The sequence below is a fragment of the Glycine soja genome, chromosome 10, assembly GCF_004193775.1.
Source record: "Glycine soja cultivar W05 chromosome 10, ASM419377v2, whole genome shotgun sequence".
In the NCBI taxonomy this organism is placed as follows: Eukaryota; Viridiplantae; Streptophyta; class Magnoliopsida; order Fabales; family Fabaceae; genus Glycine; species Glycine soja.
Window position 1 is genome coordinate 334506 of NC_041011.1, and position 23919 is coordinate 358424.

Consider the following 23919-nt stretch of genomic DNA (forward strand, 5'->3'; position numbering starts at 1 on the left):
TATCACTGACTTTTCTTTTTAAAATTTAGCCACCCAGTCATAAATACCAAACTTTTACTTCCCACCCTTCACATTTATCATCCTAACAACATAAAACACACACTGTAACTAATAAAAAATTATAGTAATCTGTAATTAAAAATTTCAGATAATGTGCACAGCCAGTAAAAAATTCCAAATGTATTAAATTAATTTAAAAATCTCTAATGAAATTCATATTAAAGTTATTTTTAATATTATCTAAAAAAATTAATCAAATTGTTAGCTAGCTCATTAAGGTACTGTTTGATCGAGTGAAAAAAAAAATGAAAAGAAAGTGAAATAAGATGAAAATTTTGAATTAAAATAGAATGTAAAAGTAGAGTCTCATTTCATTTTACAGTTTATTTCTTTTCTCTTTTTTTTGCTTTATTTATCTGCAAACAAACGGAGCTTAAAACAAAACTAACAGGAGAAATTATAAATATGCCTTATTTGGGAGTTGAGGCCAAATAACCAAGTTCCTCAGCCAACACAACTATATCTTCATCATCTTCTTCCAATCCTATTAGTACATCTCCTTCAGTACCCTCATTCAAAAGCTCTTCCCAGAGTACTTCCTCATTAATGCTTTCAATTTCAGCTCCTAATAATTTCTCTTCCTCCTCCTCAGTGTTCATAATAATAAGGTCCATGTCAGAAACCTCAAGCTCTGATGATATTATGTCATTATTGTGCTCCTCCTCATGTTCAAGTTTAACAAAACTTGAGCATTCTTCAACATCACTTCTTATTCTCTTGTTGGAAAAAGTAGCTGCCTCCTCAAGATCCTTTCTCCATTCCCTTTGTTGAACCAATTGTTGCAAGAAGTTGGGGTTCTGCATTGCCCTTGTCAAGAACTTCATCATTTGTTGCTGCTGCTTCTGAGTCCTTTTAAGCCTATTTTCCATTGATTGAAGGTTGTTTCTTGTGTTCTGCTGTTGTTGTCTGAGCTTCACTAGCTCCACCATGAGAACTTGCTTGTCACGTCTCAATGCATCAACTTCACCATCTAATGATCCAAACCTCCCCACTTCAACACAATGGTCTATTGGAAGAGCTTGTTGTTGATTAGTTAATGTCTTCTTTCTCCTTATGTTCTTCAATAGATGCTTCTGTCCTCTAAGAAACCCTTCATTAGCAAACTCCCACTTATCCGGATCTACCTTTCTAAACCCCTACAAGTACAACACCAAGTTATTCCTTCTTTTCAAATCCATAACATCTTATCATCACTATGGCAAAAAAGAATTGAGAGAGGCATATCTTAAGAACCCCTTCATTCAAAGAAGATAATAAATATAAAAGTTACACATCAATTTCATATAAAACTTTTACACACACTCTACAATCTTAATTTGTACCTCTCCCTTTTCAAGGCATTACAGAATCAACAAATGTCTTATCCTAACTATGTGAGGTCAATTAGATTAAACAAATGATCGAAGCTATGGTCCCTTTTCAAGACATTAAATTAACAAACCAAACGAGAAGAAGAACAGGATCGGAGGTCAGGAAATAAAAGTATACCGAAAACAAATCAAATTTAATTACAAACTATCACATATAAGCAATCTGGAAATGAAGATTGACAAATTATTACTAACACATTCATATATACAATCATGGTTTTCAATAGCAGTTCACAACCCCAATGTTGAAAACAATATTAATAGCAGGTACTTGTAAATGCAATATTCTACAATTTTACAAATTACAATGCAGGCAACTCAGAGTTTAATTAAAACAGCACTGATTCATCATTGTAACATGAATGAAGTTAATATTATACTATTTTCATTGATGGAAACAACACAGGTTCTAAAAAAAACTGTTGTGTATATACATATCATTCTTGTTGGCCATTCTTAAGAATTAAAACTACTACATGAGAGAGAGGAGCAATTAATAACAATATGATGATGTCATGTGGATCATACTATATGTATATACCATATTTTTTATAAGCATATTATGTACATACTATAAACATGCAAAGATCAATATACATACATAGGTGTTGAGTTGTCTGACAAAGCTGGAGAAGTTGTTGTGCTTGAAGTATCTGGGGAGAAGAGTGATGGAAAAAGCCTGAGGATCCCACACAACGAAGCTGTTGTTTCCTCTGCTCCACGAAACTATCTCATCAGTGGAAACATCATCGACGATGTCATAAGTCTTTGTGAGGAATGGTGGAGGACCAATCTCATGAAGCCCCTCCAATGGTTGTGGAGCAATAGCCACACCTTCGGGAAACTCTTCCTTCACAAGAATCATAGGACCATCATTGTTAGGATTCATATTTGGAATAAACAAACAAAACAACCCTTGATTGGTGCCAACTATTTAGTTATCTAAAAATGAAGCTATTTTGTAAGTGAAACGTACTCAAAGGAAGGTCAGATACAAGGGTATATACAAGAGAAAGAAAGAGAGCTATATATGGTGTGTGTTGTGGTGAGTAATGAGTGCAAGTGTTTGTGATCTTAATTATATATGGATTTGGAACACAAGAAAGTTCGTTGTTTAATCAATGTAAGTAGTTCCTGTTGCTTTTTATTCTTTCCCTTTTTCCCAGTCCTTTCCTTTTAAAGCTCACATCACTGTTGGAAGGAATAGGAAACCAAGAGCAATCAGATATGTTTCTCTATCTCAGAAAGAGATGTTATTAACATATACGATATTATCTTCTCCCTCTTCACCCCCTTGTTTTTCTTTCTTTTCTTTTTTTCACCTTTCATATTTGATCAACTAGCTTATAAGCTAGTCAAAGTCTCAAAGACCACTTATAAACTCTTCCAACACCTTACCAAATTAATACACTTGTACCACTAAAAATAATTTGTTGACACGAGAGATTTAATACTTAACTCTCTTTAATAAGATTTAGAGTTTGATTTCTCACTTTCAACATAGAATTGTAACTTGAAATACTATTTTACCTTAAAATAGATTAATCTGATCTGAAAAAAATTCAGGTGTCATATAAGAAATTTCAAATATGTCATGATAAAAAAAAATACACTCCTGCCCGTAAAAATGAGGTGTAACTTGATAACTTTTCTTTTCAAAAATGTTATTTTACAACCCTGTTTATCATTTTTATCATAAAAGAATGTTATTATAAATAATGTTTTTTTTTCTGTTTTTGTCAACTACGTATTAATAAGTTTAAAACATACAAGGTATTTTGGTGCATGGGAAAGAAGAAAGAAAAAGATAGAAAAAATTAAAAAAAGTATTAACATAATAAATAATGTGGTGGAAAAAAAATAGCGTGAAAAGAAGATAAAGGAAAAAAAAATGATGTATCATTATAAAACTTTTTAAGTTTAGGATAAGAGAAATCTAGCTCGTGCTTATGGTAAAGGAAAATATCATCCACAGAGAGGTAGATATTTATTAGAGAGAAGTTTCTATACAATTTTAGAATATTTCTTATCTGGTTTATTCTGTAATCATTGTGTCCATCTGATTTCGTTTGCCCTTTTCAGTTGTTCATAATTCTGATGAAAATGAGGGACTAGTGAAGGTGTCATATGAAGGGAAACATTATGAACGGAAAGCCTAATGTTATTTTTGAGAAAAATTGACGGAAATGTAAATATAGCAGACTGATAATGATGCAATAATATAAATTATAGATATTAATGAAATATTCAGTATAATCTTTATATACTCAGTATATAAAGATGTACATGTTTTATTATTCTTGAATAAAAGAATGTTAGAACTTGGATAGCAGACAGAAAAGGTAGGTTTAGAGCAGCCTTTTGTTTTCTTTGTGTGTAAAGCGTAAACTTTTATTTTATCATTAATTTTTTATGACTTTTATTTTTAGTTTTTGAATTTTTTTATTTTATTTTTTAAATGAGACTAAACATAAAAATGAAAGAAAGTCAGAAACTAAAAGTAATACAAAAGTTAAAACTAAAATTAAAAATAAGAAAGATAATAAACTTCTTTATTTTTTTTTTAAAACTGGTGACATCAATGACTTATAACTCCTTGTATTAATAACATCATAAAAAAAAAACTTATAACTCCTCTCACAACACAACTACTTGAATCATGATTAAAATTCAGCATTTGTAGTCGGAGTGCTTAGATGAATTTTTTAATTTTAAGCAACATTGTTTAACTTTTTTTCTAACTGAAACATATGGCATGCGTTGCTTATATAACACCATTATTTAACAAATTTATGTCAGAATATTTTTTAATCATTATAGAATTAAGTTAATCACTCACTTTAATATCTTTAGTATTTGAATGAATTTTATGTAAAATATTTAAATCTATGTAAAATTATAAGACCTCATAAAATTATGATAATTAAATAACTCATTTAAATAATTATGGAGAATAGGTGCTCTTATACGAATAGATCGTGTACACATATTTTAATTTTTTATTATTTTATTGTATATAGACATATATGGTTGCCTATAAAAGGGTTAATTATTGGTTCTGCCAAGTGCCAACTTGTTAGATGAATTGGCCTAGAATTTTCTTATAATAATCGGCTAACAAATTAACACGTAGCATTTCTAGATGTGGCAAATTTAGTATCACGAATCAATATCATGCACAGTTCTCTTCTCCTAAGTGGCAAATTTAATATTACTAAAAGAAATTTAATAGTATTTGTTTTCTCCCCGAAAGCTCAAACCCTTCACTCCATTCGTTAGTAAACTGTTAGACCTGACCTCACCCTTGTATTTTGATTGCTTTTATTTATTTCATTTCATTTTTCCCTCAAATATACTATTTTGTTAATCTAAATAATAAAATCATCATAAGACGATAAATAAATATTTTTTTGTAAAATTAATATTTTATTTATCACTTTATTATAGAGAATTCATGTACTTAATTACAAATTTGACTAGACATAAAATTTCAAGCAATATTTATTTTATTTTATTTAATTCTAGATTTAATAAATAACACCATATTTAAAATAAATATAATTAAGCAGTGAGAAGTTTGTTAATAATAAACTAAGCAATTTATATAATGCATTAGCATGTGAACTGTAATTTATTATCATATTAAAGAATATAATATAATATAATATCAATGTTAATAGATACTAAATTTAAAAGTATAATAATTTATTATGATTTGACATGTCAAGCATGATGTTGCAAAATACTACACAAATTCGGAATATTGAATAATTGTTGTTCCTGGATACAAATTAAGATTTTTAATCCATTTTGAGTTTTCAATATAGAGACAATAACTTAAAATTATCATAATTGAAAATTGAGAGAAACAAGGACAATTTAATATGACTGTTGTTGGGTTAAAATCAACCAATTAGATTGACTAATGCTGCAACGAAAAAGGGGATCTGTTTAGATTGAATGTCTTGTTTTTCAAGTTTTTTTTGCTGAATGATCTTTTGTGTGTGCATTCACAAAAGATTATATAGCTCTATGCAGCAGAAAAGATTTTAAAAAAAGTATTCATTTACTATGCTGATGACCTCTGGCACCTCTTCAAACTTTTATTTAAAGTAAAAGAGTTGCGATATTACTTCAAGTACAATCATCTATGGTCAATGGTTTTAATGTCTTCCAGAAATAGCCTACATGCAACAACAAAAAAGGGACACTTTATTAATATCTTGCACATGATGCACTTCACCTGTAACTTTAATCTAATGCATGTGTATGTGTAACTGAAAAGTTCAGTCATATGTGTCATGATAATAACAGAAATATATGCTCCCCACCATCTTCTCTGATTTTCACAGAAAAGAATCAAATTTGATCTCCACTGGTAGACTCACATGCCTGTCTCTTATGGTCAACAAGTCCTCATTATCATCATGCAAGTAAGCTTTCAAGAATGCAACAATGACTCCTCCAACAAACCTTCTCATAGGTTTCCTTGACTCTCCATTTTTGCATAGACAGTTGGTAGCTTTCCCCCTAATTCCCTTGGTGTCATCATCTAGCATGTCAGAGTGGCCATAATCCTTTGCCACAAAATACCAAGCAGGTTTCTTACACTCATTGAAGAAGTTTTCATGGTTGACACCCTTAGGTGCACAAGGAGGAAACAAAGGATTCCTTTTCACTTCACCTAGACCTGAACCTATGACCATCACTGCCATATCAAAATCAAATGAGTTAGGAACATAGGTGAGAACAGGTGGGGGGGTTTGCTTTCCTTTGTCCATTCCATCAACTGGATCCACTCCTATTAAGGCTGAAAACTTGAGATTAGTTGTGATGTTTAGTTTTCTTAGAGCAAGAGCAAACGCTGTTTTTCCTCCGCGACTATGGCCAGCAAGTGCTAACTTGCTCAAATTTGGTCTTACATTTGGTGGAAGAAACTTGCAGAGTCCTTCAGAGAGCCAGTTTGTTATTGCAGCTGCAGAATGAATCTCATCACTTGTATCAGGTCCAGCCACTGTGTACAACTGTCAAGTGCAAACAAGATTTAATTTGGCCTTGTATTTTACCAAAAGGAAGACAACAAGTAATTATATAGCAACAATCAAATCAATAGCATGCCATACCAAAGCTCAATGTTTCTTGATACAATAAATTCCATATTACATTGTTAAAATTTTGTTTATCAAGGTGCCATTGATTGGAATTGATTTTGTTTTACAGCGTAGGGGCTGTTAAGCAATCTGTAATAAGTAGGTTGGGTTAACAATTAACCAAGTAAAGTGAATTTGAGTCCTCCAATCCACTCACAATTGTGAGAGTATTCCCTCTAGATGAGTTTTCTTGAAACAATAGTAACCCTTATCAGGTACACATTTGGCGTGTAATTCTGAATCCAGAGACATGTCCATTAAAGGTATTCACTTGTTTAGATTGTATGCTTTCTACATTTAGTTTGGTTTTGAACAAGAACTCACATGAGGACAACATTTTAGTGTGTTTCAGATTCAGAAAAAAAAAAAAATGTGCCTTTGAAGTATGTCCTCTAGATTTGAAATTCCACATAATGCTTACACGGAAAGGATCAAAGGCTCCTTTTCAATTTATTGTTTCAGGTAATAGAATTTGAGTAATTTACATGAGGTCCTTTGTTCAAATCTTATAGTCATCATTATACACTATAAAAAACAGTAGTGGGAATAAAATATTAGAATTGTGAGAGAACTCATCATTTCTGTGTACGCATTAAATGGAATTCTGAACAAGGAACCATGTAATTCAAAGGTACGCACTGGCTTATTGTGCATATTTAAGGTGTTCAACATTTTTGGTATTGAGCAAGAACACAATTACATTGTGCAAATATATAAAATCTATTAGATAACAGTGAATGCCAATTTAACTAGGCCAAATTCAAGTGCTGTGAATTGACCTTAGAAATATAAGTGAAGCAAATGAAGAAGAACAAGAAAATAAGGGCTTGTCCGTCAGTGAAGAAAGTAAAATTGAGTGTCAACAGAGAACTAAGCTAGCTAATGGAAACGACCTAATCTGTTCAATGCAAAAGATCAACAGAACTATATGTTAGACAATGGCCTAATATATGTGCTATTACTATTATGTTTAATTGTAATATTTTTGGATCATTATCAGCTGTGATTAATATTGCAAAAACAATATATGACAAAATACGGTAAGTCATCTCCTGCTTGTGCCACTTAAATTTTATTGGTCTTGGGTTTTTAGTTTTGACGATGGTTGATATGCTTTTGAGCATGTGAAAAAACTGTGTTCAAATTAGTCTATACATAAGGGTTAGTTGCACCAAAAAGGGTTAGCCACATATATTTAATCTCTGTGAAGAAAGTTGTGTAACGTATGAAAGGATCAAGGGAAAGAAAAAACCAATTTATTTGCAAAGACCAAGATCTTAGCAATGAATCTTCCTCAACATCACAATCAGGCCTACTTTCTAATGATTTCCCATAATTATGTGTTCAAAGTTCCAGGGCTATAGTGCTGTTATGATGCTTTGGATATTCATCCTTGTGTCTAAAAGAAAAAGAAACTTAAATTATACTCATGCGGTAAACAAATAATTGATGATGGTACTGATAAAAGGGATTAATCTCTCTTAGGCCTGCGTTTATGCTCCATTAATTAAGTAATGACAAGATAAACCAACCTACTCACTATCATCATGTTTTTTTAAGAAGTAACAATCCAAAATCTTTTGTCCAGTAGGGAATTCAAAAGATAAGGTATCACAAGAGACCAAGCCAGGGATGAACTTACTGAAATGCATACACTCAATTCGATTAAACCCCCATTCAAGTCCTTGAAAATTGAAAGTGTAAGAGTCTAACTTCACAAAACATTATTCACTTCAATCCTTTTAGTGTAAAATAACAGTAGAAAAATACAGTAAAACATTATTCACTTCCTTGCGAATCTGTATTTTGCCTATTTCTAATGCTTTTGACAATTAACAAAAGAAAAACACTTATCAATCAATGGCCAAGCCAAGGGGAAAGAAAAGAAAAAGTAATTAAAACAACTTATTGAAATAACACTAATCTGCTTGCGAGAGTGATTTTCTCAGAATTGCTACATGCTGAACCAAACAGCTATTACATTAATTAAGGTGTAAAATGGGCACTGACCTGAGGGGCAATGACAATGAAACCATGAGAAGCAACATGTTGTATTAGCTGGGAGTAAAATGAATTGTAAAGAAGATAGCCATGCAGAAACAGCAGAAGAGGGAAATCTCCACCTTCAAGAGGAGTGGCAATCAAGAGAGACTTTGGTGGTGGTGGAACTGAACATAGAATTTAAACAGAACAAAAGTTACACAGTGAACTGAGCTTAATTTGTGTAACCAAAAAATGCAAAATCTTAACTGTAAAAAAAATTAAGTTAGAGGGAACCAAAAGTATACAATTGTTGTTGTGTGTATATGATTCTGATTCAGATTCAACCCTTAGCAGCTTGGCGGTGTACTTGCCAGTGTCAAAGACATCAACATTAGATGAATAAGAAGAACACATAACTGAAAGTTGATGAGATTCTGCAAAGTTTTGCATTGTGGCCTGCAAGACTTTGCTACTTTATGCTGCAGAATTAGATGACAAACTTGTGGCTTTTATATAGCCTTGTCACCCTTTAGATTTTGGATATTTTGGTTTGGTTTAAGATGCTATGAATATCTTTTTCAAAAAAGCAAAGATCTTATGGATATATAGCACATATTTACTGTTGACTTTTAGTGGAGCAAAGGCCCAAACAGATGTTTGAAGCTAAAGAAAAAAAAATACACTTACATTTTTATATTTCAATTGATATTTTATAAATTCATTTTTTAAGTATATATATATATATATATATATACACTCGTTAAATGTTAGAATAATTACTTTTCTTAAATAATAATTTTTAAAATATATAAATAAAGCATTAATAGCATTAATAGCATTAAATATCATATTAATGTTTGAGTCCAAGTCTATTTTATTATATAATTGATGATTACTTCATAATATGATTTTCTTACCAAACTTTATATAATATGTTTATAAACAATAATAATTAAAAAACAGTTTTTTAGATATTTAATTAAATTTAAAAGAATTCACAATAATTTATTTCAAGTTATAGTTAAGATTATATATATATATTCTAAGAGATGATTTATTATTGTTATTATTATTATATATAAATTTATGTATTATTATATTAATACATATTTATGTTTTTCTATTTTAAATTTTGTTTTATAAACCATAAGTCATAAGTCACTTAACGTATATTTGCTACTATTTCAGTGATTAACTTTTTTTAAAAATATCTATAATGATAAACGTATATTTTCTTCAGCAATAAATTATTATTCTTTTAGTGTTTATCTATAACAATTACTTATTACAAATTTAAAGTAATTTATTTTAAAGTTAGTTAATAAGTTTTGTCAATGATGCATTATTAATTTTTTTTAATACAATTAAATATCTAGGACCATTTAATCTTATTGATATTTTTTCCATAACTTGCTATCGTATTAAGTTCTTAATTAAGCTTAAAAAAAGTTCTTAATTATCTGTACACTCTTACATAATGTTGGATTCCAAGTAGTCCCACTAAAACTTCATTTTTCATTTTCTTGCTATAGACTATATCCAAAATGCCTTGCCTAAAAAAAATCCAAAATGACAAATTTTTAACCACGCATTTTAGTTGACATTTACTTCATTTGCATGAACGTTAACCACTTATTAATTATAAAACGTGTAAGAATCTTTATAAAATATTTTAAAAAGTCATGATTTATTACCGTATAAATAAGTTCCGGTGCATTGTATTTTATGAGACATTATTGCACATCACATATCACTCGAAAATTTTCTTTTTCTTATCCCTTTCTGCTACTTAAACTCTTACATTTTCAACAAATAAAAAACAATAAAAGCAAAAACTATTCTTTCAAAAAAGGTAAAGGAAACTGGGAACTACACTCTGAATTTTGGTCAAATAAGGATACATTTAAAACTGTTTCTTTTTCTTTCCAAATAAAAATGATGTCTCTCAAAGTTCAATACTGCCCAGACCAAGTGTCATAGACCTATTTCAGGCCAAAGTGCAGATGGTGCAAACAAAGGACAGGTACTAGTCTGCCATAGAAGAAAATTGCTGAGTCTGAGCCTCTCCAGAAGTTCGGATCAAGATGTCTGGGTCAGGTGCCACTGCCATGTACATGTTCTTCTCAATATCAACCAGTTTTACAAAAGGAACCTCACCCTCTTCAGTCATTTCAACCATCTCATTGCATGATGTGATTTCAGCTTCACTATTGTTACCGCTATGTTTTTCAACAGTATGCTCCAACATGCCATCTTTCTCTCCGGCACCTTCCACTCTGTTAGGTACACTACTACAAGCTTTGGTTGCATTTAGATAGTCTTTACATGAATCTTGGAAAAGCAAATCAAAACCGTTTCCTTTCAGGCCCAGATCAATTCTTGCAAATGCATCATTTGTAAGCTTTGCTTCTTTTGACACTTGAACTTCATTCCGTTTTTTCCTTACAGAATTCTTGAACAGCATGCACAATCTCATGACGAGAAGTATAGGCTACACAAATCAAAAGAACTCTCTGGTTGTTGTGGGCAGTAACTCTCATTGCTTTTTCCAAAGCAACCCGGACAGGCTCAGTCAATAGTTGCATGTCTCCAATGAAATGTAATCTAACACCATATTCATTAATAAGGCTTTCTTGTTTAAGCAACTCCTCAATCTTTTCTCGCATCAATTCCATCAAGGACTGAACCTCTTTAGGCCTCCTTTTGAAGTTAGCAATGCTGAATGCCTAGACAGTTACATACTTCACTCCCAATTCATAACAGTATCTAAGTATGGACATGAGAGCAGTAAATCCAGCCTTATGGCCATCACCTTCTTCCATGTTTCTCTTCTTTGCATACCTTCGATTCCCATCCATGATGAAAGCAATATGACTTGGCACAGGACCCATAGATAAAATGGCAAACATGCATCTTCTTAGATAACAATATAAACCTCCAAGAAAATGGCCTAAAATATTTTCAGTACTTTTCTGGATTGAACTGTTCAACTATGAGACTTGAAGAGTCTAAAGATAAACCTGTTTAAGAAGAAATTTACATTATAAGTTTGCTAGCACTAAGAAGAGTAAAAGCAACAACAGTTGAACATCAATAAACATGTTCAACAGAAACCTCTGAAGTATCAAATCTGCATAGTTAAAGAAGGACATCAAACAGTACAGTAGACAGAACAGCAACAAGTTAAGCTTATATGATTAGTTGTCTCATGTCTGGTCTATTTGTAATGAGAAATTATGATCACATTGATTCAATTCATGAATTGTTAAAAACAGACTAAACAAAACTATAAAAAAAAGGGTATCATAAATGGCATAGTTCAGGCACCAAATAAAAATGGTGCTTCACTGCTACTACTTATATTCAGCAAATCAACAATAATGCATCACTGTCAACAATATTTTTTTTATTGACAGCATCACCGTCAACAAATGATATCATCTGTTGAGAGTTTAGTCATCACTATTCCAAAAGTAGATGGAACTATAAGAGCTGGGAGAGTTCTGATAGGATCATGGGAGATTTATTTAGACTAATTATTTTTACTGCATAAAATTAGAAAGTACAGATAAATATGCAGTGCATAGTATAAATTATAAATTCATCTACTTTGCCAAAGAAATAAGGGTTAACTTTCTTAGCATGGATTAGGGAATCAACGTATCAAGGTGTCATACCAAATATATTGGTCTTAGCATTATCAACTGTTGATGTTGAGTTCATCTGTTCTTATTTATCATCGTTACTGCTACAAGCTACAAGGTCCATTTCTAATGCTTCACTCCATCACATTAATGGGGAGAAATTGCATAAAAATTGGACACACCACTAATTACAAGAAAAGAGATTTAAAAGTATCAAACTTTACAACCAATACCAAAAAGAAAATATGATTTAAACTATACCAAGGAAACAATATATGCAGAAAAATGAATATTGAAAAACTCTATAATGCTGAAACAAGTATATCTGATCACAAATCCATAACTTGGGGAACAAGTGGCGTTTGTTGCAGCTGAGTCTAAATGAAAAACAAAAATATAATGCAAGATTTCTGAACTGATATTTCCTAAAGTTCAGTTAATACTGCATCCAAGCTCAATTCGCATAAAAAATATAATGAATTTATGATGTAAGATTAATTTCATAACCGCTTTCCGAAATAATAATAACAAGTTAAAAAAAAAAAAAAGACAGAGCCTTTGCAAAGAATAGGAATAAATCAATTCCCGATCTCCAACTATGCTTAACTGAAACACAGTAACATACAATGTTATCAATAGCGGGAAAAAAAAAACGAGAAAAAGAACCTTGTATTTATGGGTCACCGGAAAACGCCACTCGTCGGAGCGTGAATGCTTCGCACGGTGACATCCGGAAGTCAGAACCCTATTGCTATGGTGCCGGTCTCCCTTATAGCCATTAGATTAATACATTTAAAAGTTAACTTTTTCCACATTTTTCTTTCTTTACGAAGGCCATCCTCCGTTTGGCGGAGTAGTGGATGATGGCGGCGGTGAGGAGAAGGGTGACCACGAAGAACATGCTCAGATATATGCTGTTTGGGATGTATATCTTTTAATTAAAAAATCTCCTTTTCATTTACACCTTTACTATTTTTATCTCCTTTAACAAACGGACCTTATAATACTGTCTTAAATGCCTAAATGGTGTATTGTTTGGTATGAGGAAAATAAAGTAAAAATAAAATAGTAATGTGTTTAAAATATTATTATATTCTTATTTATTCATTAATTTATTATTTTTTTGACAAAATAAAAGAAAAATAAAAAGACATTAATGTATAATCAATAATCACATCAAAAGTTATTGTGTGTAGAAACCATGCATATCTACACAAAATTTTCTTCACCAATCAGGCATCCTCATTTTGTTCTCCACCCACACTTCAAAAATTCATTTACATAAACCCAATGTAAGGGACAATTTGGGAAAGTTTAGAAGAAAAAAAGAGAAAATAGATAGAAATCAAACACAATATTAAGAAATCTTTAATAATTTATGTATTTTCTGGATCAGCTTAACTATATTTTCTTAATATAAAAAAACTTTCAGCCATTAACTTTTAAATATATTAATCTAATGGCATAAAATGAATTTCCCATTGCGGAGACATGTGGCATTCGTCTTCTAGGAATGAGGAAAAGAACGTTGGACCAAAGGGTCTAAATGTTTTTTTTAAATAATAAAAAAAAAGGGTCAATAGATAACCCAAAAACCTATCTATTTCTTGCCATTGTCGTCATAAACTACTTATGGCATTACCATAAGTTAATAACCACTATTTGATAACACTCTAACATATGGAGTACATGTTTGATTTCACGCTCCAAAATCTACAATTGATTTTAGATAAAATTTCAAGTGTCTGATTTTAGTATGAGAAGAATTAAAAAAAATATGAGTTTAAAATTGATTCCAAGTTAAATCAACTTTAAGTAATTTTTTGCTTTAGATAAAAAAATTATATTGAATTGTATTTTTAACTTAATTTTATAATAAAAGCTTTCAAACATAAATCATATTATTTTAAAATCAATTTTATCAATATTCATCAATATTCATCATGCATGAAAGTTTAGCAATTTATCTTCCAACAAGGAACATGTTCAAGGGTTATATCACTCTCGAAGTTTGAAAATTTAATCAACATAAAAAGAACATGCGACAATAAATGCATTAGAAAACAATAGATAAAGTAGAAAAAACTTTGGAGGTTAAGGATCAGTTTCTCTAGAGATATTTTCTACCCATGACTACCAGTTTCCTGGCATCCAACTTGAGGACAATGTGTGTCTTGAGGAGAAAAATGTTGATAGGATCCCTAAAATACCTACAGAGTATATGAGAATGGAGAGAGGACCAAGAGAAATAATGGAAGGTTATTATCCACTATGCAAGTAACAACTGAGTTGGCAGTGAGGAGTAATGTAAGAGTAAGAGTGGTTAGGTTGTAATGGGTAGGGCTGAGCAGAAAATTCATGACTGTCCAAAAATTGAAGCACCCGAGTTGATTAAGAGTTAAACAGACGGGCGATAAAACAATTTAAAAAATAGCTTATTTCGAATAATATGTGTTTTTATTGACAATTTTCTCTTATTTCATGAATATTGTCCAAATAATCATCCATAAGTGTTTTTATTGGGAAATTGGTTATGGCTGAGTTCGTTAATTAGACTAATGTTTACTTTAGAGTTAGTGTAGTTTAACTCTGACTAGGATAGACATGTAATGTTATGGCTGTAATACCACTAACTCCAAGTAGAGTTTGTGGTTCTCATGATTTCTACAACTTGGATGGTGCAACTTAGTTACTTGTTGGACAATATAGAAAGCTCGTAATGCAACTTGGTCTTTGAGTCTCATTCAAAAAAAATTCCGGTAATCCTCCATTTGGCTTCTTGATTTATGGTCATGATTTGCAATGAGGCAAACAAGTATTTGTTTTCCCTGCCTTCATTTACAGACTAGGTAAGGTAACTATAACTTTATGAAAGACCTTTTAAATTTTTAATTTGCCACATCTTAAAGTTACTAATTATTTACATGTTACGTCGCTCTCGGCTATATTTGCCGAGGCATATTATATATTTGTTCAGCACTTTACTTTAAACAAACAAAATACGCAAAGTGAAAGAATATAATCCAAAACAATGATGGCTCTAGCTCATAAACCTTAAACTACTTCTTGGGATCCAATCAGGGAAAGCCTAAATCAACATGTATAAACAAAAGCACATAGATCACTACCCTTTCTTTGTCTTTATCTTCAATACTACACTTCACTCATTCTTTTTTCTCTTTTGACTGCCCCGGTCCAACACACATACTACTTTTCCTTTCCAAATCAGCAAAAGAAAGAACAACACCAAGGTTCACATGATTTTTCACTCACTTTGGCTCAAATGACTTTACTTTCACATTCCAAAAAATACATAAAAATATCCATGTGTGTCCCCCAAGATTAAAAAGAAAGAAAAGAAAACCCCCATATGGCACAACTAGAAGAACTTCAATTTAATTTACCCTTTTTTACATTTGGATTAAAACCCCACCCCACCATGTATCAAAAGATCTACTACCATGTTCATTGATTAATTATATCATATCATACTTAACTACTACCATCTCCTCAATAATTTTTCACTATATTCGGTTTCTGTTGCTCCTCTCGGCAGCAATAGATAGAAGCCTTGACACACCTTGAGTCCATACATCATACTCTCTTTGATTTCTGCACTCAAATTCCACAACACCACGCATCACTGTTTTCAAACCAAAGTAGCGACGGTTCTCACCACCTTCAAGCAAGTGGCGTCCAGGCCAAGCAGGCATATCTTTGATCACTCCAAGCACCACATCTGTGCCAAAATAAAGGGGGTTTTGAATTAAACTTAAAGAAGAACCCTTTTGATTCTTTTTGCCAACTTTAAAATTAAAGACCATGACTTTCACAAATCCCCAAATGGAACAAGACCCACCTCCAAATCAGTTAAATTATTTGGGGACAAAAAAATAAAAAAAGTAAAATTAAATCAAAAACTCACTCACTCTTTTTCTTTTTTGTGATGGTCCCAGCAACGTGCCTGCTCTTCATCTTCACCATAACCTGAGCACAAAAAGAGACTCCAAAGGGTTATATTACAATTTACAATTTCTTGGAAAACTAAAACAACTTGTTCTGATCCCTTTGACATCACATCATACATACTACGCGCGCCCTCACTTTATTACTTTTTCCATAGCCAGGTTCATACTCATCATCAAAACTCTTAATTGATGACCAAATAATTGTTATCTACACTCTAGTCTAGAACCAAAAGTATATTAACATTATACTATCATAATTTGGAACTAAGAAAAGAAAAAGTCACCTGATTCATCCTGTTTATGTAAACGGATACAATTTTCCAATGCAGTTCACCTGCAAGTGCAGGCAATTCTCAAATCAAATCATTTCCTAATCATCATCATCATATACACAACATTTGGAAGAAACACAAAAAAAAGAAAAATCAAAACCAACAAAGAAACTAGATCAAATCATTTCCTATACTAATGTCTTTTACTCCGCAGACACAAAACACAAACCATGCCAAATTATGTTAGCAGAGAACAAAACTAAAACAAATTGTAACAAATATTGTGATTCAGAAACGCTAGAAATGTAAATTTCAGGAAGTATACCGGTGCGAGTGCGCTTGAGAAGTTCACAACCTCTGGCTAGCAATTCTCTGCTACAAATCCCCAAGAAATTTTCTTCTGGTACAATTTCACCACTGAAGCTACTATTAGAACTATCATTGCTACCATTTCTATTACCATTAGCATTGCTGCCACCGCCAGCACCCAAATTCTTCTCCACGGGAATCACAGCTGCTATGTTCCAAACCTCCTTAAGCACCCTTGCTTTCAACGTGGCAGCCCCACGTAAAGCTGCAAATTCAAGTCACAAGCAACATACTCAGTAAAAGCACCAAAAACCCACAAAAAGAATCCCACGTAGAGACAAACTGATGCATTTTCACAAACAATAACTAATGCTACCTGAAAATATTGCATGTACATCAGAATAAAATAATAAAAAGTTGTTCTATTTCAGGATATATTACCAAAATGCTAGTATAAAACAAGGAATAAAAAAGAACAATAGGGAGAAAATTAATTGGCTTTAATTTTGATAGACTAACAATTTAAAGAACTTGAATTTAGTTCTTCTAAATTTGATTAATTGTGAAGTAAGTAAATAAGTCATTCAAGTGATTAATGAGAAAATTAACAATTAATATTAGTATTTCAATGCATTCTTAGGTATGTGTTCTCAGTATCGACAGTTTAGTTTTTATCAAGATCAAGATTCCTTATTAAAATAAATTGTTTAATCCAATATAATATAACTAATTAAAAATTACCACATATATATATATATATATATATATATATATATATATATATATATATATATTAAATAATTATTATCCTTATTAAAAAATATTATAAAATCAATAATCTCCTACACGTAAATAGACCCTTTAAATTTTATTTTTTTAAACCAAGCCCCTTTAAATTTATGTACATTCAAGTTAAATTCAAAATAAATATAGATGATATAATATCAAAATTTTCATATTCAACTGATCAAAGTAAATGTCATTTGTTTCAGTTGTCATGCACATACCTGTGGCGGCAGCTGCCGTCAACGTCGTGATGTCGCCGGCAGACCTCACGTTCACGGCGGAGCTTACCACCGAGGCCAGGTGGTCGCGCTCGGCTCCCATGGCCTCGGCAGCCTCCACACACTGGGCCGCCACCAGCGTCGCCGCCGACGCCACCGCCATGTCGGTCTTCGCCATCTGCGCGTCCTTCCTGGAGCCCGACGAGGCGGCCGTGGCGGCGGCGATGGCGGCCACCGCGGCGGCAACACCGGCAACGGAAACCGCCGCGTGAAGCTGAGCATTGTGGGCCCTGGTTTCCTCCTTCTTCTTTTCCTTCCTATCCTTCAGCCACCTCCCCACCGTCTTGCCACCTCCGGCGGCGGCGGCCGCAGCTGCGCCGCCGGCACCCCAGTATTGACCATTCAAGCCGGTAATCATGTTGACAGTGTTGTGGTTGTTGTTGGAACGGTTATACTGCACAGAAAATTGCATGTGGTGGGCCATTCTTAGCGACAACAACAGAAATAAGTAACCAACAATTTGTATTGCAACATAAACTTTGTGTTCCACAATGGATATCGATCTTGTAGTGTAAGTGAAAATTCTGTGTCTATTTACAAATCACTAAAACATTAATAAAAATAGGTAAATTTTAGAACTAAATTAATGATACAAACAATTTTTTTAATTTAGATGCCAAGATCGTTTAGGCTCTGCGGTTCTGTAAGTAGCAACCTTGATGTGGCAGTGCCAAAAAACTGTACTAGTACTTATCTTTTATTAATATTTTGGCATATGGCTATGGTTATGTTCAACCCCTTTTCCCAATTTCCTTCATAGGGGGTCCATGAGCAATTAATGCAACCCAAGAGGGAAATTTTTTTAAGGCATATTCAGGAATCAGAAGAATGGTTTTGATTGGTGTTGTTATTTGTTAACAAATTTGACAAATAGGGGGGACCAGAAATAATAACAGGTTGTGGATAACCTTGTAACCAAAATTGTAATGGAAACAAACAAGTGAAGCTTTTGTTACTCTTAACTGAACAGAAATAATTGAAATACCCCAGACATGAGGGCCTGAAAAGAAAATATGGTATTTTTGGAGGGCTAATTTTAGCCTCTTTTATTGTAATTTAGTGATTTTTTAATGGGTAGTAGCAAAATAAAACAAGTATTTGTTTATTTGTTTGTATTGAAAACTGAAAAGAGAAAAAAGCTGGGGGAGTCTCTCCGGGTGTCATCCAAGTTTGTTATTTGTTTTGTTGGTAACAGAGAAAGCTGAAACTGAAACTGCATCATGGTTGGTTCCAAGTGTGCAGTGATACCAGTGTTCGTGCTTTGTACCCAACCAAAAAAAAGTTTAACTCTATTATTAAAAAATAAAAATAAAACCCATGCAACAACATGGTTGTCGGTTTATAGAGAGAGACATAGCTAGTACCTTGAAATCGTCAATTTCAGAAGGAGAAACCGGAGGGCTATCTGTTAGGGAGCCATTAAGAGGACCACTGCTGTGAGAGAGTCTTCCTGAGGTGCGTGGTGATACCTCCTGCTGACCAAACTCAAAAGTAAAACCACCCATTTCGCTTCAGTTTCTGACCATAACATAAGTCCATAACACACACAAACAAAAATGAAGGCTTCTTGATTGTGATGCAAATTAAGCTTATGTCTTAATTTTTCTTTAAAGCTAAAATGGACTTATATAGATCAGAGGAAAGGGTTTCCATTAAAATTAAGTTTATTTTTTGTCATTACTAAGATATGAATATCTTCTAATATATCGGATCACAAATTAATCTCATTCACAATATATGAATATGGTTGATTTAAGAAAATTTTACAAATAAATAAGTTCAACAAGAGTTTATAAAATAAAGTTTATAAGTTCATGAATCTAAAAGAAAAAAATAAAACATTTTTTTAAACTAGGTAAAAAAATAATTTATAGGTAATTTTAAAAATATTTGTCATTAAAGTTTTTGTAGTTTTAGAATTAGTGAAGAAAAAATATCTTTGTCACTAAGTTTGGCCAACTAAAATTAATAACAAAAAATTCTATAACTATTTCTTTAAAAAAAAAAACATGTAATTCCAAAATTAGTGAGAAAAGAACAATTTCCGTCACTAAATTTGATTGCCCTTAATTTATTTGTATATAAACAAAATACAGAAGATAACAAAATAAGTGAGTAATGGAAGAGAAGAAGAGAGGGTAAGGGAACATACGGAGTGGGACATGATGCGGTCCATGATCATCTGAGAGGTTTCAGAGGAAGCGAAGGAGAAAGGGTTGCCAGAAACAGTTGCAGCAGACTCTTCCACTTCACCAGCTATGTCTTCGAGTATTATAGACGCATTAGAATTATTAACATAACAAACAACGTTGTTGTTGGATGAAGGTGGAAGCTGTTGAGACGACAGTGCCTTGGAAACTTCGAGGGCGGAGGCGCTCCATGACCGGGACAGGAACTCCATGGGGTCGCGCGGCGGCGGCCGTGCGTGAAACGGGTCGGGTCTCCATGATGCGGGTCGCTCCTTTTCCATTTTCGGGTGAAGAAAGATGAAATTGAAGAGGTTTTGATTTTATTGAATGAATGTGTGAGAGGGAGTTCTATTAAAAGAACATGGAGAGATTTTAGCACCGTCGATCTTTGTCGGGATTTCATCCACGGCTCTTGTTGCTCGATGCCATTCCTCCCTATCAAGTACTATTCCCTACCACACTTTCTTCATAAATTACAAGTTTGGACCTTCATGCTTTGTTTACAAATACTAGTGCATTTAGTAATTTCCTTTTTTTCCCACAAGAATGCTTATAATTTAACAAAAACAAAAACAAACGAGTTAAAAATATTTTTTTATATATTTTTCCATTCTCGACTAATCAGATATTTTTTAAAATATTGATTTTTAAAGTAGCCAATAAACAAATTTAGTATATGCTTTTTTGTCAATCATGTAAAATATTCATCAATATGATTAATATTTATTAAGAAACTCGTCTAATAATCTTATATATAGTGATTTTTTAAACATTTTTTTTATCAATAAAGCTCAAATATGAGAATTTAATTTCACTCAACAAGTGATTTATTGATAATAAATTTGGTAGATATGACAATATAGAGGTAAGTAATAGTGTAAAAAACTTTTGTCAAAATCATTATAATTAAATTCATAGGGTACAATAAAATTAATGATATAATAAAAAAATCAAAAAATTTATTATAATAAAAGTGACTCTGTTTTTTCCTCTAAAAAAAGTAACTCTGTTTTTTTATTTTAAAATGACAAAAACTTAAGAAAAGTCAAGTAAATAAATGCATCTATCTCTTTTGAGATGAGAAACAAAGTAGTAACGTAATCTACAATTATTAATAAAAAAATTATTTATATTTGATGTAAACATTTATTTAAACCATTTTGCCCTTTGATTATTTTTAAAAATACATTTAAATCAAACGCTTATTAGAAAAAAAAAATAATTCCCAAAATACCGTTATCAGAAAAAATAAAATCATTCAATGTGATAGTTATTTACATCTTTTAATTATTTTTAATTTTTAATTTAAAACTAGAAAATAAAAGAAATTGACAGTTGAGCCACATAGTTTCTGTTTCCAGCTAGTATTTATTAAGTTGCAGTGTAACTTTTATAAGCATTTAAATTAACAATACTTGCATATATATTTATTTTTTTACTTTTGCATATGTTGGTAAAAAAATGTTATATGTTATCTTGATTGTTAAAAGAAAAATATTTGTACAAATTAAATTTTATGGGAATAAGTTTGACGAATTTTAGAATATTTTTTTTTTAAATTAATTTGTTTAGTTAAAAAATTTATTAGTAGAGATACTCAAAACTGATTTTAAGCCTTTGAAAATGGGAAGTTTTCATTATAAATTGCATATTTATTACATAATAATATATGTATAACAAAGGTTTTCTTCTCTACAAAATTTACTATTTTTAGATACTTAAAATCTAATAAAATCAATTCTAAAAAATCGGTGCTAACTTTTTTTATAACATTTCAAAATATAAGGTTTTTGTTTTAGGTTTGATTTGGTTCTCTAATTTTTTTTAAATTTAATTTAATTTTTTAATTTTTAAAATCTGATTCATTTTGATTTTATCATCTAAATTTAGTCAACCGTATTAAAAAGTTACACTTTGTAGCAGTTTAAAATTGTCATTAATTATTTTTAAACTGTTACAAAATATATATTTCCTGTTACCGTCAATGTAATTTAGACAAAAACACTAAATTGAATTGACTTTAAAAATTAGAAGACTATAAAATAAATAAATTATAAAAAAACGAATTTAACCATAATCTAATGCTTGGGCGATTATGCCATCGAGTACAATTTAGATTTTTTTTTTTTATGTTATCATTAATCATATTTATGTTTTGTGAAATAGTGCCTTTATTTGAATCTTTTACATCCAATCCCAAACGAAATAAAATGAGAATTGGGCTTTATCAACAAAATGACCACAATAGTCAATAGAAGGGAAAAATTATATATTTTAAACCCCGGTCTTGAGTATGCATTTTTTAAAAGAAAAAAAAAAACTGAGAGTTCTTTAACCTCTCGTCACCAGTAATTATAAGTATGTAGCATGGGCATTCCAAAGGGGCTTTGGAGTATGTTAAATGCCTCTACGCTTTCCTCATTATGGTTTGTATCTTTTAATATAATAAAGGTAAATAAAAACTAAAAGATATAAAGAAACGGGAAATTTTGATAAAGGCAAAAGAAAAAAAAAAGAGAGGAAAAAGCATGTTGATTATATAAGTAGAGTAATTGAAATCATAATTGATTTAATATTCTATTTATATAATTATATAATAATCAATAAATGGCAATACAACATAATAATATTTGGTGTTTTGCTCGCAATTGTGAATACTTACATAGCTGATTGGTAAAAAATGGATCCTTTTTTTCTCCTTCCAAGTTCTGAAAAGGAAAAAAAAAAAACATTATAGATGAGTCGAACTACTTTATGGCCGAGTAAATAAAATCAAACAGTTCAGGACAAGGCTAAAGCATCTTTGGTTTGAACCCTTTTCTGAGTTAAAGTGAGAAAGCGTTTCTCTTCTAGTTTGTTTGTATTTCCTTAAATCACATAAAGAAAACAAATCACCGCACCTCTTTAGGATGTTTGCTGGAAGATAATTGTCCAATATTATAAAATTTATTTGAATAATTCAAAAATTTAATAAACATTTTGTGTATAATTAATAAATAAGTTTAATATATTCTGCCAAAAATAAAAAATTTAATATATATTTCTTTCTTCGGACCCTGTTTTTCTATTTGAAACTAAAAAGGAAAAGAAAGGAAAAAGTGAGATAGGTGAAAAATGTGTGATGTGGGCTAAGTAAAGAAGATATATTTGTCTTTTGCAAATGAGAAAGTGAAGAATGAAAGAGGAATGGTTAATGTGAAGAGGTGGGTCCCAGGCTGGATGTAGGACATTATTCACTCACTCAGACTTGTGGTACTCTGCTTCCCTGCTTCCTTCTGTTATTGATGCCAACTCAGACAAAAACAAAAATAGTGGCGACACAAAACGTGTTTATTTAGTACCCGATTGGTTATTGCCAAAATTATGAGTAAATATCCATTTTGCTCCTCATGAAAATTTGAGGTACGGATAAATTAATTTCTCAAAAATCAAAATTTTCAATTTAGTTTTTATCCGTGTAAAAAGCTTAACATATTAATTTTGTTGTTAACTCTTCTCTCTTATTTTTAACATGCGTCCTTATGTGACATTTCTAATGATAATGATGATAACATGACAATTGACTTTTCAATTTATCATTTGATTTTAATAATTAGTTGTTACTTTAATTTTTTAGTTTAATCACTTATTAACATTTTGGTTCTTGAACTTAATCACAAATGATCATTTTGGTCTCCAGAAGTATTTTTTAGTTTTTAATTAAGTCTCACAATGTGTATGTTGTATGTAAATTATTAGTAAATCATCACCATATTTGCTTACTTCCATTCCATTAAGGGTGTTCATGGATTAAGTTGGGTCAAATTTGACTAAACCCTTCATCAAACCCAATAAAAAAATTTCGGGTTGGGTTTGTGAATTTTTTTTACATATCCAATCCAACTCAATCCGATCATGAACGTGTTTGATC

General features: G+C 31.4%; 4 protein-coding genes across 7 annotated transcripts; all 4 read right to left on the bottom strand.

Moving 5' to 3' along the window:
* Positions 1-334: 334 nt before the first annotated feature.
* On the bottom strand, positions 335-2668 carry LOC114372585 (heat stress transcription factor A-6b-like). The gene is made up of 2 exons (XM_028330228.1): positions 2032-2668; positions 335-1196 (listed from the first exon to the last, which is right to left on the bottom strand). The coding sequence occupies exons 1-2, from the start codon at positions 2317-2319 to the stop codon at positions 471-473; spliced, it is 1014 nt and encodes a 337-aa protein (XP_028186029.1). The 5' UTR covers positions 2320-2668; the 3' UTR covers positions 335-470.
* A 2809-nt stretch (positions 2669-5477) lies between these two features.
* LOC114372586 (chlorophyllase-2, chloroplastic) lies at positions 5478-9067 on the bottom strand. Its single transcript, XM_028330229.1, has 3 exons — positions 8869-9067; positions 8591-8748; positions 5478-6454 (listed from the first exon to the last, which is right to left on the bottom strand). The coding sequence occupies exons 1-3, from the start codon at positions 9011-9013 to the stop codon at positions 5777-5779; spliced, it is 981 nt and encodes a 326-aa protein (XP_028186030.1). The 5' UTR covers positions 9014-9067; the 3' UTR covers positions 5478-5776.
* Positions 9068-10313: 1246 nt separating this feature from the next.
* On the bottom strand, positions 10314-13153 carry LOC114369942. Its single transcript, XM_028327223.1, has 2 exons — positions 12874-13153; positions 10314-11583 (listed from the first exon to the last, which is right to left on the bottom strand). The coding sequence occupies exon 2, from the start codon at positions 11037-11039 to the stop codon at positions 10590-10592; it is 450 nt and encodes a 149-aa protein (XP_028183024.1). The 5' UTR covers positions 11040-11583; positions 12874-13153; the 3' UTR covers positions 10314-10589.
* A 2073-nt stretch (positions 13154-15226) lies between these two features.
* On the bottom strand, positions 15227-20344 carry LOC114372476 (VAN3-binding protein-like). 4 transcript variants are annotated; one of them, XM_028330045.1, is made up of 7 exons: positions 19973-20343; positions 19185-19292; positions 17764-18214; positions 16773-17021; positions 16460-16509; positions 16137-16194; positions 15227-15946 (listed from the first exon to the last, which is right to left on the bottom strand). In XM_028330045.1, exons 1-7 carry the CDS (start codon positions 20288-20290, stop codon positions 15732-15734), a joined length of 1449 nt encoding a protein of 482 aa, XP_028185846.1. In that variant the 5' UTR covers positions 20291-20343; the 3' UTR covers positions 15227-15731. The 4 variants fall into 4 exon arrangements, with proteins under 4 accessions (XP_028185846.1, XP_028185845.1, XP_028185844.1 ...); XM_028330044.1 differs by having other exon boundaries at positions 19185-19295; XM_028330043.1 differs by having other exon boundaries at positions 19185-19304.
* Positions 20345-23919: the final 3575 nt, after the last annotated feature.